At 40.1% G+C, this 15,498-nt stretch overlaps 1 protein-coding gene across 1 annotated transcript in view; it reads left to right on the top strand.

Moving 5' to 3' along the window:
• Nucleotides 1-14,916, top strand: part of LOC110116761 — a 72,400-nt gene extending 57,484 nt beyond the window's left edge. Inside the window, exons 12-22 of the mRNA XM_020850461.2 lie at nt 9,070-9,163; nt 10,344-10,452; nt 10,742-11,013; nt 11,097-11,224; nt 11,349-11,583; nt 12,061-12,249; nt 12,347-12,633; nt 13,037-13,214; nt 13,348-13,590; nt 14,165-14,247; nt 14,430-14,916. Coding sequence (XP_020706120.1) covers nt 9,070-9,163; nt 10,344-10,452; nt 10,742-11,013; nt 11,097-11,224; nt 11,349-11,583; nt 12,061-12,249; nt 12,347-12,633; nt 13,037-13,214; nt 13,348-13,590; nt 14,165-14,247; nt 14,430-14,577 — 1,966 coding nt within the window. The 3' untranslated portion in view covers nt 14,578-14,916. The remainder of the gene's footprint in view (nt 1-9,069; nt 9,164-10,343; nt 10,453-10,741; nt 11,014-11,096; nt 11,225-11,348; nt 11,584-12,060; nt 12,250-12,346; nt 12,634-13,036; nt 13,215-13,347; nt 13,591-14,164; nt 14,248-14,429) is intronic.
• Nucleotides 14,917-15,498: the final 582 nt, after the last annotated feature.

The following is a 15,498-nucleotide window of genomic DNA, read 5'->3' as shown; positions in this document are numbered from 1 at the left end:
CTAATAGTTAGACAAAAGTAAAATACTTAATTTAAATAAAGCCACTAATTAATAACTAAAGCAAAGTAACGGTCTAAGGATATGGCTTGATGCACCGCATCATTCTCCCCCATCAACAGAAGAGTCTGAATCGGATGAAGAAAGACTCGTAATGGCCATATCGGGCGGATGATATGCCGCAAGATCTCTGATATTGAAGGTGGACGTCGTGTTGTAGTGTTTAGGCAAATCAATAACATATGCATTCGGATTGATTTGCTTCAGCACAGCATACGGCCCAATCTTTCGCTTGCTCAACTTTGAATATGTTCCAGGAGGGAACCGTTCACGCTTTACACGAATCATCACCAAATCTCCCGGCTTGAATGTCCGCTCCCGTTTGGACTTGTCCGCTTGCTCTTTGTATCTAGCATTTGACTCCAGTAGCTTCGCCCGAACTTCCTCAAGCATGGAAGAAAACTGGGCAGTAAAATCAGCGGCTGATTTACTGTGGCATTTCGGTAGAACAGCCAAGTCGACGGTATGATTGGGATTTTTGGTATATACAATGCTGAATGGACTCCGGCCAATAGATCGATTGGTCATGTTGTTGTAAGCAAATTCAGCTTGTCCCAATAATTCATCCCAAAGCTTCGGGTGTTCCTGTACTACACACCTAAGCATGTTACCCAATGTTCTGTTTATGACTTCCGTTTGACCGTCAGTTTGGGGGTGGTATGCCGAGCTCAATTTGATATCTGTGTGCAGCCGTTTCCATAGCTCCTTCCAGAAATGGCTAATGAATTTGACATCACGGTCGGAGGTTAAACTCCGTGGCAGCCCGTGCAATCGAACGATTTCGGCAAAGAAGATTCGCGCCACATTCAATGCATCAAATGTCTTTTTACATGGCACAAAATGCGCCATTTTAGAGAATCGATCAACTACCACCATTATAGAATCATGTCCTCGCTTAGTACGCGGTAGCCCCATAACGAAATCCAGACTTAAATCTTCCCAAATTGTTTCGGGTGTAGGCAGTGGAAGGAAAAGACCGCTAAGCTTGCCGCCGGTCTTGTAGCTCTGGCAAATGGGGCACCTTTCAACAAACCTCATAACATCTCGATGTAGATGCGGCCAATAAAAACGGGACTGGAGCTGTAAATATGTATTCGTTCTTCCAACGTGTGCTGCCAAGCCCCCACAATGCACATCTTTAATGAGTTGCGGTCTCCAGGAAGAATCGGGTATGCAGAGTTGATTTTGGCGGAAAAGAAAACCATGTCTGAGAGTGAATTCTCCATGGGCAGCATCGGATTGGCATCCTTCCCAAATGTTTTTGAAATCAATATCAGTCGGGTAGAGCTCTTTCAAGCATTCAAGCCCTGTAATCTCCGTTTGAAGTTGAGTCAGAAGCATGGTTCGGCGACTGAGTGCGTCAGCTACCACATTTTGTTTGCCCGATTTATGTTTCAGCACAAATACAAACCGCTGAAGAAAAAGAATCCACCTGGCGTGCATCCGGTTGATATGCTTTTGTTTGTTAATGAATTGGAGGGCCCTGTGATTGCTACATAGAACAAACTCTTGATGCAGAAGATAAGGTTCCCATTGCTTGAGTGCCCGCACTACAGCGTACAATTCTTGCTCATAGACGCTCCACTTTTGGCGCGAGGGAAAAAGCTTCTCGCTGAAAAACTCAACAGGCCGATTCTCCTGACTTAACACTGCTCCAATGCCTATGCCGGAAGCATCGGTATCAACGTGAAACGGTTTGTCGAAATTGGGCAATGCAAGAACCGGAGCAGAGGACAGTGCTACTTTGATTTGATCGAAACTGTTGGCTTGATCCTCACCCCACTGGAATTGCTTCATCTTTAGGCAGTCAGTGATTGGTGCCATCACTGAACTGAAGTTGTAGATAATTCGGCGGTAGAAATTTGCGAGCCCGTGAAAGCTTCAGATCTCCGTAAAGGTTTTCGGTGTTGGCCAATTGATAATGGCGTCAACCTTCCGCTTGTCAACATGAACACCTGCAGCGGAGATAAAAAAGCCAAGGAAGTAAACGCTAGAAGTAGCGAATTCGCACTTACTCGGATTCAAGAACAGTTGATTTTGACGGAGCACCATGAAAATCTCGGTTAAGTGCTTTAAGTGATCGGTAAGCGACGAGCTGAAGACCAGAATATCGTCGAAGTAAGCTACGCAGCTGATGTTTAAGAAGGGCTTGAGTACCTCGGTCATGAGTCTCATAAAAGTAGACGGTGCGTTGCACAAGCCGAAAGGCATCACTCTCCATTCATAAAGTCCGTGGCGAGTCTTGAATGCCGTCTTCCATTCATCTCCGGGCCGAATACGGATTTGGTGATAGCCACTGCGGAGATCCAATTTGGAGAAAATCGTAGCACCGGCGAGCCGTTCCAGCAACTCCTCTACTCGCGGTACCGGAAAACGAAACTTGACCATAATTTTATTGATGGCGCGGCTGTACATACACATCCGCCAGCTCCCGTCTTTCTTCGGAACCAAGAGCGCCGGCACGGCGCAAGGACTGAGACTTGGTTGTATCAACTGGTTCTTCAGCAAATCATCAACAAGCTCCTGGAGTATTTGATGCTCAGTTGGACTCAGGCGGTGATGCGGCAGGTTCGGAAGGTTTGCACCTGGTACAAAATCGATTTGATGTTGCAAAGAACGGAGAGGAGGTAGTGTATCTACTGAGTTCGCCAGCACATCCTGAAATTCCGAGAGTAAGCGCTCAACCTGGTCATTACTCTCAGCCGGACAGTCAGGTGCACTCTCCCGAATGACCAGTGCAAACATAGGAACATTTTCTTTACAGGAGGCTATGAAGCCACTTCCCGTAACTAGATGTAAGGCTGGACGTGCGGAATCAGCTCTAGTCTCCGAAGCGTTGGCGTGAGGTAACAAATGAAGCCGTTTTCCCTTCCATTCCAATGCATACATATTGGCTCTGCCATCATAAATAGCACCCACGTCAAACTGCCAGGGACGCCCCAATATCAGATGGCATACGTCCATTTCTACAACATCGCACAATACTTCGCATACGTAATTCTTGCCAATGGAGAACTGAACTCGGCACGTCTCCGTTACAGAAATTTCCATACCTTTCTTAACCCAACTAATCTTATAGGGTTGAGGGTGCTTTGTCGTCTTCAGCTGCAGCGCATTCACAACAGCCTTGGACACCACATTCTCGGTGCAGCCGCTATCAACAAGGAGATCACAGACCTTACCTCCAATTGTGCATTTAGTTTTGAAAATTGAATGTCGTTGTGATTGCACAACTTTGCGGGGAGCTAACAACAACTTTTCTAGAACACAAATCAACGGTTCTCCATCGTCACCCATGACATCTTCAAATTCGGCGTCTTCTTCGGGTACGTCGACATCTTCCTCCCCTTCTCCCTCCAGCAATTGTAGCTGCTGCCGATTGGGACACTCGTTTGATTTATGTCCCGGCTGAAAACAGCGAAAGCACTTGAGACCTTGAGGCCTCGGATAAGGATTTTCCTTGAAGGGTAATTTATGTTTCACCGGAGCTTTGGGGTTTGAGTTCGACTTAATCGGCGGAGTAGACCCACTATTTTCGGCTGCCACAGGCGTCCTCCGTAACGCTGTTCCCGGTTGCTTCGTCACATCTGGTCCGGCCTCTACACTCTATCTGCGATACGAACCACTTCTCAAGTGCCGACCCAACTGTATCTCCGCTTTCAAAGCGAAGTTAACCGCTTGCGAGAGCGACCAAACCGAATTCAGTTCCAGTTTTTCCTGAATATTTTCCTTCAATCCTCCAATGTACCTGGCAACGAGCTGGTTAGTGGTCTCATTCAAATCGTTCCTAGCGGATAGACTGTAAAACTCTTCCGTGTATTCGCTAACAGAACGGCTGCCTTGGTGACAATGCTGATACTTTAAGTATAGCATTTGTTCATAATCCGTTGGAAGGAAGTGTCCGCGCAATAGTTTCTTCATTCTGATCCAACTGCGGACAGGGCCGCGACCTTCCCTACGCCGACATTGGAGCAATTGCGACCACCACACACTGGCTCCCCCTTTGAGTCTACAAGCGACATATTTGACCTGTTTTTCCACTTCGATCTCCATATAATCGAAAAAGTTTTCTACCGACCGCTCCCAATCTAAATAGTCTTCAATGTGTAATCTGCCGTCAAAGAAAGGGATGTCGAGCTTCACTCGAAACTCGCCCTGATGTCGCTCCCGCCCCGCATAACGTCGCGGACGACGTTCGGCCAGGTCTGCTTCGGAGTCGGAAAATCCTTCCGGGGCAAAGCTGTTGTGCTCCTCCTCTGAATCTGAAAGCTCCGGAAGCAGTGCAACACGTCTCCTCATTCGAATCGGCAATCCTCTGTTTCCTTCGGTTGGTGTGATAGTAGCCGGAGCAAGTCGTCCCGCACGGAACGGTCCTTCCCCAGCCCGAACAATGGGTGGTTCACGGCGTAATGCCGCTGTTAGACGATCCACCGCCGCCGCGATGTCATCCAACCGTTTCTCAACTCCAGCGTGTGCAGCCCAAAGTGCCTCCAAACTTCGGTTCTCCTCGCTCGTCACACGCTTGCTGGACTCTGCCATCTCTCCAAGCCGCTGGCTCTGATACCAAGATGATGTGGTATTCCACGGAAGAAGCAGGTTCACACAAGTAAAACACCAAGAAGGCAAGAAATCGGTAATGGCGATGGCCAAAAACTGTATATCATCAACTACTTTGCTCTTCTTCTCCAAGAGAAGAAATACAGGAAAAGCCATTGCTAAAAATGGCAGCAAACCAAAATGCCAGCACATGGCAGCAAACAGATGCCAAACTAAGTAAAAAGGAAGAGAGTGGAGCAGCCACTCTAACGGTTTCTAATAGTTAGACAAAAGTAAAATATTTAATTTAAATAAAGCCACTAATTAATAACTAAAGCAAAGTAACGGTCTAAGGATATGGCTTGATGCACCGCATCACAATTATCCCTTGAATATATTCCTTCAGATTTCTTCATAGTGTGAACTCCTTGTTTGCTTTGTTGAAAGAAAGTTTTTATGTTTTTTCTTCCCACTTTTCCGTTCTTTTAACAAAATATCAAATATCATTCAATGTTTAAGGAAGATGATTGATGGGTAGAAGTCCCTGATTGGGTCAAGTAAAAATTACCTCCATGAAGTAATCACCTTTTCAAATTACTCCTTACAAACTAAATAAATATATTGGTACTCTATTTTTGTTTCAGAACATGACAAAAGCTATGTGCGAGAAGGTCAGTATGGCATAGTATGACCATGAAAATTTAGCATAATTATGTGAATTATGGTAAAAGGTTCCTGATTTCAAACAATGGAGCATGAATGTCACTGAATCTTCAGACTCCGCAAAATTTGACAAGAATCAGACATTCAAACCAATTTGGTGCGGGAAGTGTGTTGGGAAATACATTAATCTAGTGGAGGAAAGTAAAATTATGATTCTCTTGTTGGTCTCAATAAAGATCTTGGTGAGGTGCGTGGAACTTAGGATTTAACCATTACCTAAAATTGAAAATAATTGTTTGTTGAAGTTTGTCAATAGGAAAGTAGATGAAGAGATATGCTCAGACACGCTAAGAGCTCTCTCCAAACTGAGAGATCAACTCGTGCTGCCCAAAATCTAGAGCAAATTAAAAGCCAATCATCTCAATGTCAATGTACAAAAATAGGCAATTTGTGGGGTAATATCTGTAAAAAAAAAATCATATAAGAGAGACTTGTTGGAAACTACATGATAGACCCACTCATAGTGACTGATCAACTCTTGGTGGAAACAACTCCCAGATAGTCGTGCTTATGAAGCTAAATTCGTGGGTATGAATTTGAAAACAAGGGACAACCTGGGAGACATTCCTAAATAAAGTGCAACTTAATTTCCTCTACTTTTTCATGAGAAATTGACTATCACTTCCGTAATAACATAAAAAGATTGTTTTCTACCAGTTCCAACTTGTACAAGTGAAGGACATAAATCTTGTACCGTTGACTCAAGATCTTCATATCATATGACAGGTCGTGCTCACTTATTCTCTTACACTCCCACGTATTGCTATCTTAAAGTTAAGCCGATATTGGAGGTTGAATTGTTAAAATTAAGTCTAAGCAAAATCTCTATAGATTGTAGATTTGCTTTCTCACAAGATTATTGTGAATTTTAAGACAAGAACTCAAGGAAGAGGATTAGCTATGCTGGAGAGTTTGGAGGACTATGGTCCTTTAAGGAAGAACCCAAGAGAGTAAATGATGTGAAACTAGCAGGAATTGCACGGAAATATTAAAAGGATTGCGATGATTGCTACTTTAAGAGTAATGTTCCATAAGATAAGATTTAAAGAACTTTCAATTGTTAATTTTATTGTAGTAAGCAGTTACAAGATTAGAAGTTTAGGACAAGTTAAGATAATTCGGAAATTATCATAGTAACAACAAGTATGCCGTAATAAAAATTCCATGCTTAATGTTTAGAGAGTTCACCATGAGTTACCGTTCTCACTCACACTCAAAGTACGGCTTAGCGGAGAGAGGTTTTCAGCACACACCCAACGATGCCACTAGGAAGGTCGCAATGCCAATGGCCTTGATCCAAGAAAAGGTCGTCGGCGGTGGAGGGGTGGACTGTCCGGTGAGTATCCACGATCCGGCGGGACTGTGTTCTTCAATGGAAGGCACGAGCGTGAAGAGGATGTGGTTGATATACCCGTCGACGGTCTCGTCAACGTCCAAATTCACATCAAAGAATGGTGATCCAAGGAGATCCGTTCTTCCTTGATTATCATAGACGAAACCGTGGTCGATTTCGGGATCGGCCATCCATGGATGCGGAGGACTCCTCTCTTAAACCCTTTGGGCCGGAGGCTTGTTGAAGCAAGAAGGAGAAGAGGGAGGGCCGGCGGTAGGCTAGGGTTGGAGTGGGAGGGGGAGGCTAGAGTGAGGAGTTGGGAGAGGTTTAATTTCAAAATCTGAAATTATGTTCAGATTTTTAATTAGATTAGGCTAGGAGAATTTCAAATTTTGAAATTTGAAATAAATGGAGGTTGGGAGGGAATTCTGGAAGTGATTTAATTAATTGGATCCTTAATTGGATTCAAATTAATGGAATTGGAGAGAGAAAGGGTGGCCAGCCCTATAGTGAGTGATTTGGGGAGATTTAATTACTTGGATTGTGGGCCCAAGTAATTAAATAAATTAAATGGGAAATCTGAAATTAATTTCAGATTTGAGAGGATTTAGGGGTTGCCTAATTAGGGTAGGAAATTTAGGAAAGAATTTAATCCAAATCAATTTGAATTTGAATTTTAAAAATCCCTCCAAATTTGGCTACCTAAATTAGGAAAGTAATCAATTCAATTAATGGGGAGTAATGGAAGGTGGTGTGTGGCCAGCAGTATGGTGATGAGGGGGAGGTGAGGTGGTGGAGCTAGGGTGGAGGCCAAGAGTGGCGGTGGGAGAGACTAAGGTGGGTGGCGGTTTGGGATGGTGGTTGGGTAGGGATTGGGGGGAAAAGGAGGGAGGAACGGCGGTGACAGCATAGAGCCGGCAGTATAGGGGAGAAAGAAGGGGTTCGAGGGGAAAAGAGAGGGGAGCAAGGGTGGAGCCGCGGGCCTCGGACACTTCCAAAGGCTGACGGGTATTGCAATCGCCTCACCTAAGCCTTCATCTTTTCTCAAGCACTCAACATTGCAGGAGACGAAGAGAATTCAGAATTTTCATTCATCAAAACATCCATAATACATGAATGGCCATATATATAGGCCTCACAATGACAAAAGAAAAATAGACTAGAATGCCCCTTGGGCTACAATAGCAGCTAACTACCAATTGGGGTAAAAACGGAAAAAACTAAAAATAAAATAAATAATACATAAAATGCATCAAAAGTAAAGACTCTCCATCATGACCATCGATCTCCTGTGTCGCCTCTGAAAAACACATTGGAACCTCTTGTCGATGACCCCATCAGTAAACAAGCCCTTATTATGTATGGTTAATCATTGCTCTTATAAAAAAAGATTAAATATTGTTGTGGCATTTTAGGTTAGGTCATCTTAGTTTTGCATATGTCAAGAATTTATTTTCTTATTTGAAAATAAAGTTGTTTTTGAATGTGAGGGTTGTCAACTTGCTAAGCATCAAAGAACTTTTTTAAGCATGAAGCTTCTAAAGGTAGCAGATTCTTCTCTCTAATACACAATGATATTTTGGGTACTTCAATATCCTATATCTCTACTGCAAACATTGATTCATTACTTTCATGATGATTATATTCATTTGTGTTGGCTTAACGTATTGAAAGGCAATTCTGATGCTGAATAAGCTTTCAAAAGCTTCCACTTTGGTTGAAATTCAATGCATTATTAACATCCAAATCTTGCTTTTTGATAGAGGCACAAAGTACATCAGCAAAATTTTAGCAAGTTTCGTAAATCAAAATGATATTGATAATCAAATTTCTTGTTCCAACACTCCACTAAAATCTTAATAAGTTAAAATATACCTAAACCTAAGATTTTGTGTTTCTTCCTTTTAAAACTTTGTTGTTGAGATTCAGAGTTTGGTATTGCCATCTATTTTAATTTTGGTTAGAAATCCTAAGAAATTTAAAAGTATTGATATTCAGCCTAAACCTTGCATTTTACTGCATCTTTTACTACAAATTATTCTCAGATTTCATTTTAAATCTTTATAGTTGAGATTCTGAATAAGTTCTGCCATCTCTTTATAATTTGTTTAGAATTTTTAGGATAGATAATGTTTATTGAGCATCTCTTTCTTTAAGTATTGCTTTACTTAATTTCAATTATAATTTATTTTTTTGTGACTAGCAGACTTGACTACTTTTTTTAATTTTTCAATAAAATTATTGTGGTTATCTTTAATTGTTTTAGAGTAGCTTTTGAATAATCATATGCATGTTAATATTTTTAGTTGTTTTTCGAAACATTATGCATTAATTTTATTTGTGGACTATAATTTAGTTTAATAATATATAGCTCTCATTTCAATGAGTTGCATTGTTTTCTACCCTTTTCTCTTTGATAGGGGAGGCATAAGTTCTGGTCGAGGATTTACGGGGGGAAATGGTACTGTTACTGGAAAGGATTGCCCCAGTGGACTTTATGGAACGTTTTGCAAGGTTACTTTATCATTTTTAACTTTAATTACTGCTGAAACATGTCTGATTTAATGTTTTTATATCATGCCATATTGCTAAGAATCTGGCAACTCCATGGAAGTCTTGATGAATTCTTGTCTTGGCTAAGAATAATTGAATAGACGGGCTAAATGAATTATTTTGCGGCCTATATTTTGTACAAATGTTATTTATGATCTTAACTAAACATCTTATAGAATTTAGGAGAGAGTGCTTCCTATTGTGAAAGCAAATAATAGGGCATAACCATTTTATTTCTTACAGTTTGTAGTAGCATAGGCAAAACGGGAAATGAACCCATTGTCAATGTTTAATATTTAAACAAAGTTGTTTGCTTTTGTGATTTTGATCTTTAAATTTAACTAGTACATTAAATTTCCTTACAAAGGTTGTATGCACGCACTTGTTTTCTACTTTTTGAATGAAGAATGCTCGTAAAATATTTACTTTAAACTGTTGCTTGGAGATCTTCAGATGTTTTGCCTGTGTTTGTTAAAATGTAAATAATATACAATTTGAATTATGGATTGAGCCTAATGATGGGAAATTTATGGTTGCTCTTGTTGTAATTTTGAGAGCTAGAGGGACTCTTTTAAATTAATGCAAAAACTGTATTGCTTACACTTCAAGAACACTCTTTAATTTCTCTCCTATGTCTGTTTGTATTATGGATTTTTCATACCTAGATGTCTTGTCATTGCTTGACTTGAATGGATGAATGATGGATGCATTAATTACACATTTGTCATCCATTGACTTAGTTATAAATATTAAAATGCTGATTTCCTTATCATTCCTTTTTATAATAAATGAATTTTTTATTTTAGTTCTTGGTAATATGCTGTGGCAGATCTTTTTTTGCCAAATCCCTTTGTACACAGTTGGTTTTGACTAATAAGTGGCATGTTTCCAAAAAGTTCACAAATTTTTGCCGTATGAGCGTGGTGCAACTTGTTTTTATAACTAAAACTAGTACTTGTTTATTCTGTAATTTTAGTTGCATTTATTATTGTGGCCACCTTGTTGAAACTACCAATCATTTGTAGGAAGGAAATAAAATATTTTTTAATCTTATTTTGAAAACAGTTTGTTGTCATTTGAGTAACAGTGCATTTAAACAATATTTTGTTACTTGATCAAATATGAGTGTCTATTGTTTCAGGAATGCCCTTTAGGTACCTACAAAAATGTCACTGGATCTGATTTTTCTTTTTGTCGTCCTTGCCCACCTGAAGAGCTTCCTCGTCGTGCTGTGTATACAAGTGTTCGAGGTACAAGTGGCTTCCTTTTCGAATTGTTGAGCAAGTGAATTAGGACAGGCATGATGATGCTTTTGTTTTATTCATTAGGATATAGGTAATTTGAATTAAAAATTGATCCCATCCTTGTCAAGAACAAATTTGCATACAAATCAATCTAAATAAGAAAATCTAGTTTTATTTGACGCACTGAGAATGATGTATGCGATTTTTGGCATTTTTAATCCCATGCCAATGCACTTGTATAGGAAATATTTGGAACAAGTAAATGTTATTAAACCTTTTTCTTGTCTCTTAACAGGAGGTGTGGCGGAAACTCCTTGTCCTTATAAATGTATCTCTGACCGTTACCACATGCCACACTGCTACACAGCTCTGGAAGAATTAATTTATACTTTTGGTGGGCCGTGGTTGTTTGGCCTCCTCCTTTTTGGCCTTCTTGTTTTACTAGCCTTGGTTTTGAGCGTTGCGAGAATGAAATTTGTTGGTACTGATGAATTACCTGGCCCTGCTCCAACTCAGCATGGCTCTCAAATTGATCATTCCTTTCCATTTCTGGAATCGCTAAATGAGGTAAGTTGTTCCCATTAGCGTAACTTAATCTTGAAACTATTTTTTCTTCTGCTGACTTTGAAACTTTTCTGAACATGATTCAGGTTCTGGAAACTAACAGGGCTGAAGAGTCTCAGAGTCACGTGCATAGAATGTATTTTATGGGTCCAAATACTTTCAGTGAACCTTGGCATCTTCCTCATTCTCCTCCAGAACAGATAATAGAAATTGTGTAAGTGGCTAATTTAGAGTCAATTTCTTGTGTAAGTGGCTTATTTGAATTCATAGGTTTTAATACCTACATGGTTGAGCCGTGGTACTTATATTCCTGAATTTTGCACTGCATTTGCATGCAGGTATGAGGATGCATTCAATAGATTTGTTGATGAGATCAATGCCCTTGCTTCTTACCAGTGGTGGGAGGGATCAATTTATAGCATTCTTTGCATCGTTGCTTATCCTCTGGCATGGTCATGGCAGCAGTGGAGAAGAAGAAAGAAGTTGCAAAGGTTGCGTGAATTTGTTCGTTCCGAGTATGATCATGCGTGCTTACGTTCTTGTCGTTCACGTGCTCTTTACGAAGGTCTTAAGGTACGCTGTAATGAGCACTTCTATGGTTAGATCATCATTTAATTGGTATACTTATGTATTCCTATGCTTCCACTTTGAATTTCTGAGTTTTGAGTTAGTCGATTGATTCTAGATACTTACTATTATTGGATTTCTTTTCTTAGTCGTTGTCATTTTTTTTCTATTTTTCTGTTGAGCTATTTTGTCATTGAGGCCTCGTTTGGTTCCCCCCGACCTTTTTTTCGTTCTTAAACGGAGGTATTACAACGGAAAAGCAGAAATTTTTTTCTTCCTGAATCGGCAAAAATACGGAGGTGTAGCAAAAGGTGTTTTGAAAAAGCTGCGTAAACAAACAGTGAAATAATATTTTTTTCACCGATTGAAATATGAAACGGAGAACTTGCGGCCAACCAAACAAGGCCTTAAACACTCATTTATATATTGTGTTTTGCAACAGTTTATTAGCTATGCCACATTCTTGTATTTTTTTCCTTGCAGGTGGCTGCTACACCAGATTTAATGCTTGCATATATAGATTTTTTCCTAGGCGGAGATGAGAAGAGGCCTGATCTTCCTCCTCGGCTTCACCAAAGATTTCCTATCTGCTTAATCTTTGGTGGTGATGGAAGTTACATGGCTCCCTTTTCCCTTCATAGTGATAATGTTCTGACCAGTCTTATGAGTCAGGTATACTAGCCCACATTCATTAGAAATATTTTCATAAATTGTTATTACTCCCTTATAAATGTATTTCATGATCTAATCTGCATGTTTCTACTGGCAGGCTGTACCACCAACCATATGGTATCGACTGGTTGCTGGGTTGAATGTTCAACTGAGATTAGTCCGGCGTGGTCACCTTCGGGCATTATTGTTGCCTGTTCTCTCTTGGCTGGAGGCTAATGCAAATCCTAATCTTAGCACTCATGGCGTCTTGGTTGATCTTGCATGGTTTCAGTCTACTTCATCTGGTTATTACCAGCTTGGTCTTGTGGTTTATGCAGTAGAAGGTGAAATCGAAACCAATGTTGCTGATACACTTACCAGATCTACTAAAGTAGAATCACCACGGTATGCTGCAGCATATACCTTTCTCTCATGTTGCGTCTGTTCTAAAGGCATCTCCAATCGAAAATCTCATTTTTCACTCTAAAATGTAGTTTAACAAAAAATGGTGTGATTCATCTCCAATCGAACTCCATTTTGCGCCCAGGTAACCGTCTTTCTCCTTCGCTCGTTTCTTCGACAAATCCGGTAGAGACAGAAAAATAACGAAGGTGAGTAGTGCAACGCCAATATTGGCGTCGCACTGTTCACCCGCAACCAAATACCGGAAATTTTGCCGTTCGGCTGGAGCTCACGAACGACGCCATACATGCGTTTGGAGTTCGATTGGAGAAGGTCTAAGGGTCTCATAATTTTAAACTTACCTGGAACATGATAAATTCCGTAATTCTTTCTTTGTACTTTACAGCATACAGAGGGGTAACCAAGCCGAAGCAGTTCTTTTAAATAGGGAAGCAATTCTGAGGCGTAAAAGAGTAAACGGTTCTATAATAGATCGTCACAATGTCCATACGCTTGATGATAAGAAAGATATTTTCTATCCATTATCTTTTGTGGTGCATAACACCAAACCTGTTGGTCATCAGGTGCTGTGCTTGTTCTGTCATTGTTTCCTAATTACGATTGCCCTACTTACATATTTAGTAGAAGTAATACTAATATTCTGTTTCAGAATGTTTAATTTGATTGTGATCAATCCATTCTTTGCTTTCACCGCAGGATCTTGTTGGTTTGGTTATTTCAATCCTTCTCCTGGGAGATTTTAGCCTAGTACTCCTTACGTTGCTCCAATTGTATTCCTTCTCACTGCTGGATATTTTCTTAGTGTTGTTCGTTCTTCCCCTGGGTATACTTGCGCCTTTTCCTGCTGGTATAAATGCTCTATTTAGTCATGGACCTAGAAGATCCGCAGGGCTTGCTCGTGTGTATGCTCTATGGAATATCACCTCTTTGATTAATGTGGTAAGTTCTATTTCATAACCTTCACACACAAATATGATTCAAGCTATGTTGCACCGATACACCTATTTATGAAAGCGTGTTGTATCCGATACGACACTGATACATGTCTGATACACCAAAGCCGTATCCAATTAAAATACTATTTAATTTCAAAGGGCACGCGTATCGGATACGCGTGTCCATTGAAAAACAAAAAAAAAATCTGAAAAAAAAAAGAAGCATCTTATTTACTTCCGCTGCTGCGAGCGGGGTCGTCTTATTTCCGAGATGGATTTTGATATTATAAGCTACAAGGCTACAAATAATATATTTGTAATTTCAAATATTAGGATTTGATTGCTTTCTTAATTTTTATGTATGATTTATAAATTATAATGTCGTGTTCGCGCCGTATCCGTATCGCGTCGTATCCGGATCCCGTATCCGTATCTATGCATCATGTTGATGGTTTATGTTTTTCTTTTCTTCATATGCCCCCGTTCTTTCCTCTTTTATTTTTGAAATGCATGATTGTTGGATTGTTTTCTTGATTTTCTCATACTTTTAAGTCTGATATTATTATTATTTATTTCAGATTTGTGCCTTCATTTGTGGCTTTGTGCATTACAAGTCATCAACCCGCAGACATCAGAATTTGCCGGCCTGGAACTTGGGCGCGTGAGTATAATCTTTATATTTTGTTGCTATAAGAGCGGCGAAGGCTTCGTTTGGGATGGCTTTCTACTTCTTAAAATTTTTGTACCAGAAAGCGGCTTTAAGCAGCAGCAAGAAAGCCGTCCCAAACGAAAGCCTAAATAGGCTTCTCATCTGATAGTCTAACTTGTTCCAATCGATGGCAGAGACGAGAGTGGATGGTGGTTATTCCCGACGGGGCTTCTACTGTGCAAGTTCATCCAGGCGAGGCTCATAGACTGGCATGTGGCTAACTTAGAAATACAGGATCGTTCGCTGTATAGTAATGACCCCAATGTGTTCTGGCAGTCATGACATGATAAAGGTTTAAGTGATAGGTAGAAGAATCTCAGTTAGATGCAGCAAAAACCTATTCTTCTTTCTTTTATTTTCTGGTTTTTCTTTCTTTCATCTTCTTACGAATATTTTTGAAAGAGAAATAGAGAAAGATAACCGAGAGGGAAGGGGGGGAGGGCCTTCTTTTTATTGCATTAAGGCCTTTCTCATGCATTACACTGTTAGACTGGCTTAGTGTTCATCGATGTCAGTCGCAGTTTTAAAAGATGTAAATATAACGAGAAGAAACATTCTTTTGTAGAAACGAAAACTTACAAATGTAATATATATGATCACGCAGAAGCGGGATTTGATCCATATCAGTTGTTGGTGTTGCTTTATTATCTTTGTTATGGGGAAATTTGCATCATGGTTTTTGGAGGATTCAGGTTTTTGTGCCTTCATTTGCAGCTGTTTGGTTGGCTAAAAAAGTAATGCTGTATAAAAAGAATATTTTGGAGTTGTTTGGATCATTTGATTAGCTTCACTTGAATGATTTTTATTTGGTTTGAAGTAAAATGAATGTAATGTAAAGTTTAAAACTAGCAGTTGGTGGAGGCTTGCGGCGGCAGTGGTCAGCAATCAGCGGTGGTGGCGGCGGCTGGGGACGTTGACGGGTGTGCTGGCTGACGGTGGTTACCTGAGGTGGGTAGAGATGGTTGGTTGTAGTCAAGCGAGCTTGCTTGCGGTGTAAATCATTTTTGCTCAAAATTGAGCAATTTGTTTTATCTCAAAAATGAAGCAAAATGATTTGCACTATATTTATTTTACTTTGAATTTCTTTCTCATAAAACTAAGCATCAAAATTATTGAAACTCTTATATTTGGACTATGTAATACTCTAAAGTATTCCAATTAAACAGCCCCTTAAAATTCTGTAATTGATTTGGCATTTTTTTT

Source organism: Dendrobium catenatum, unplaced genomic scaffold, assembly GCF_001605985.2.
Source record: "Dendrobium catenatum unplaced genomic scaffold, ASM160598v2 fragScaff_scaffold_231, whole genome shotgun sequence".
NCBI classification, from domain to species: Eukaryota; Viridiplantae; Streptophyta; class Magnoliopsida; order Asparagales; family Orchidaceae; genus Dendrobium; species Dendrobium catenatum.
The sequence above is the reverse complement of the archived record's forward strand: the minus strand, read 5'-3'. Positions and strand labels throughout refer to the sequence as shown.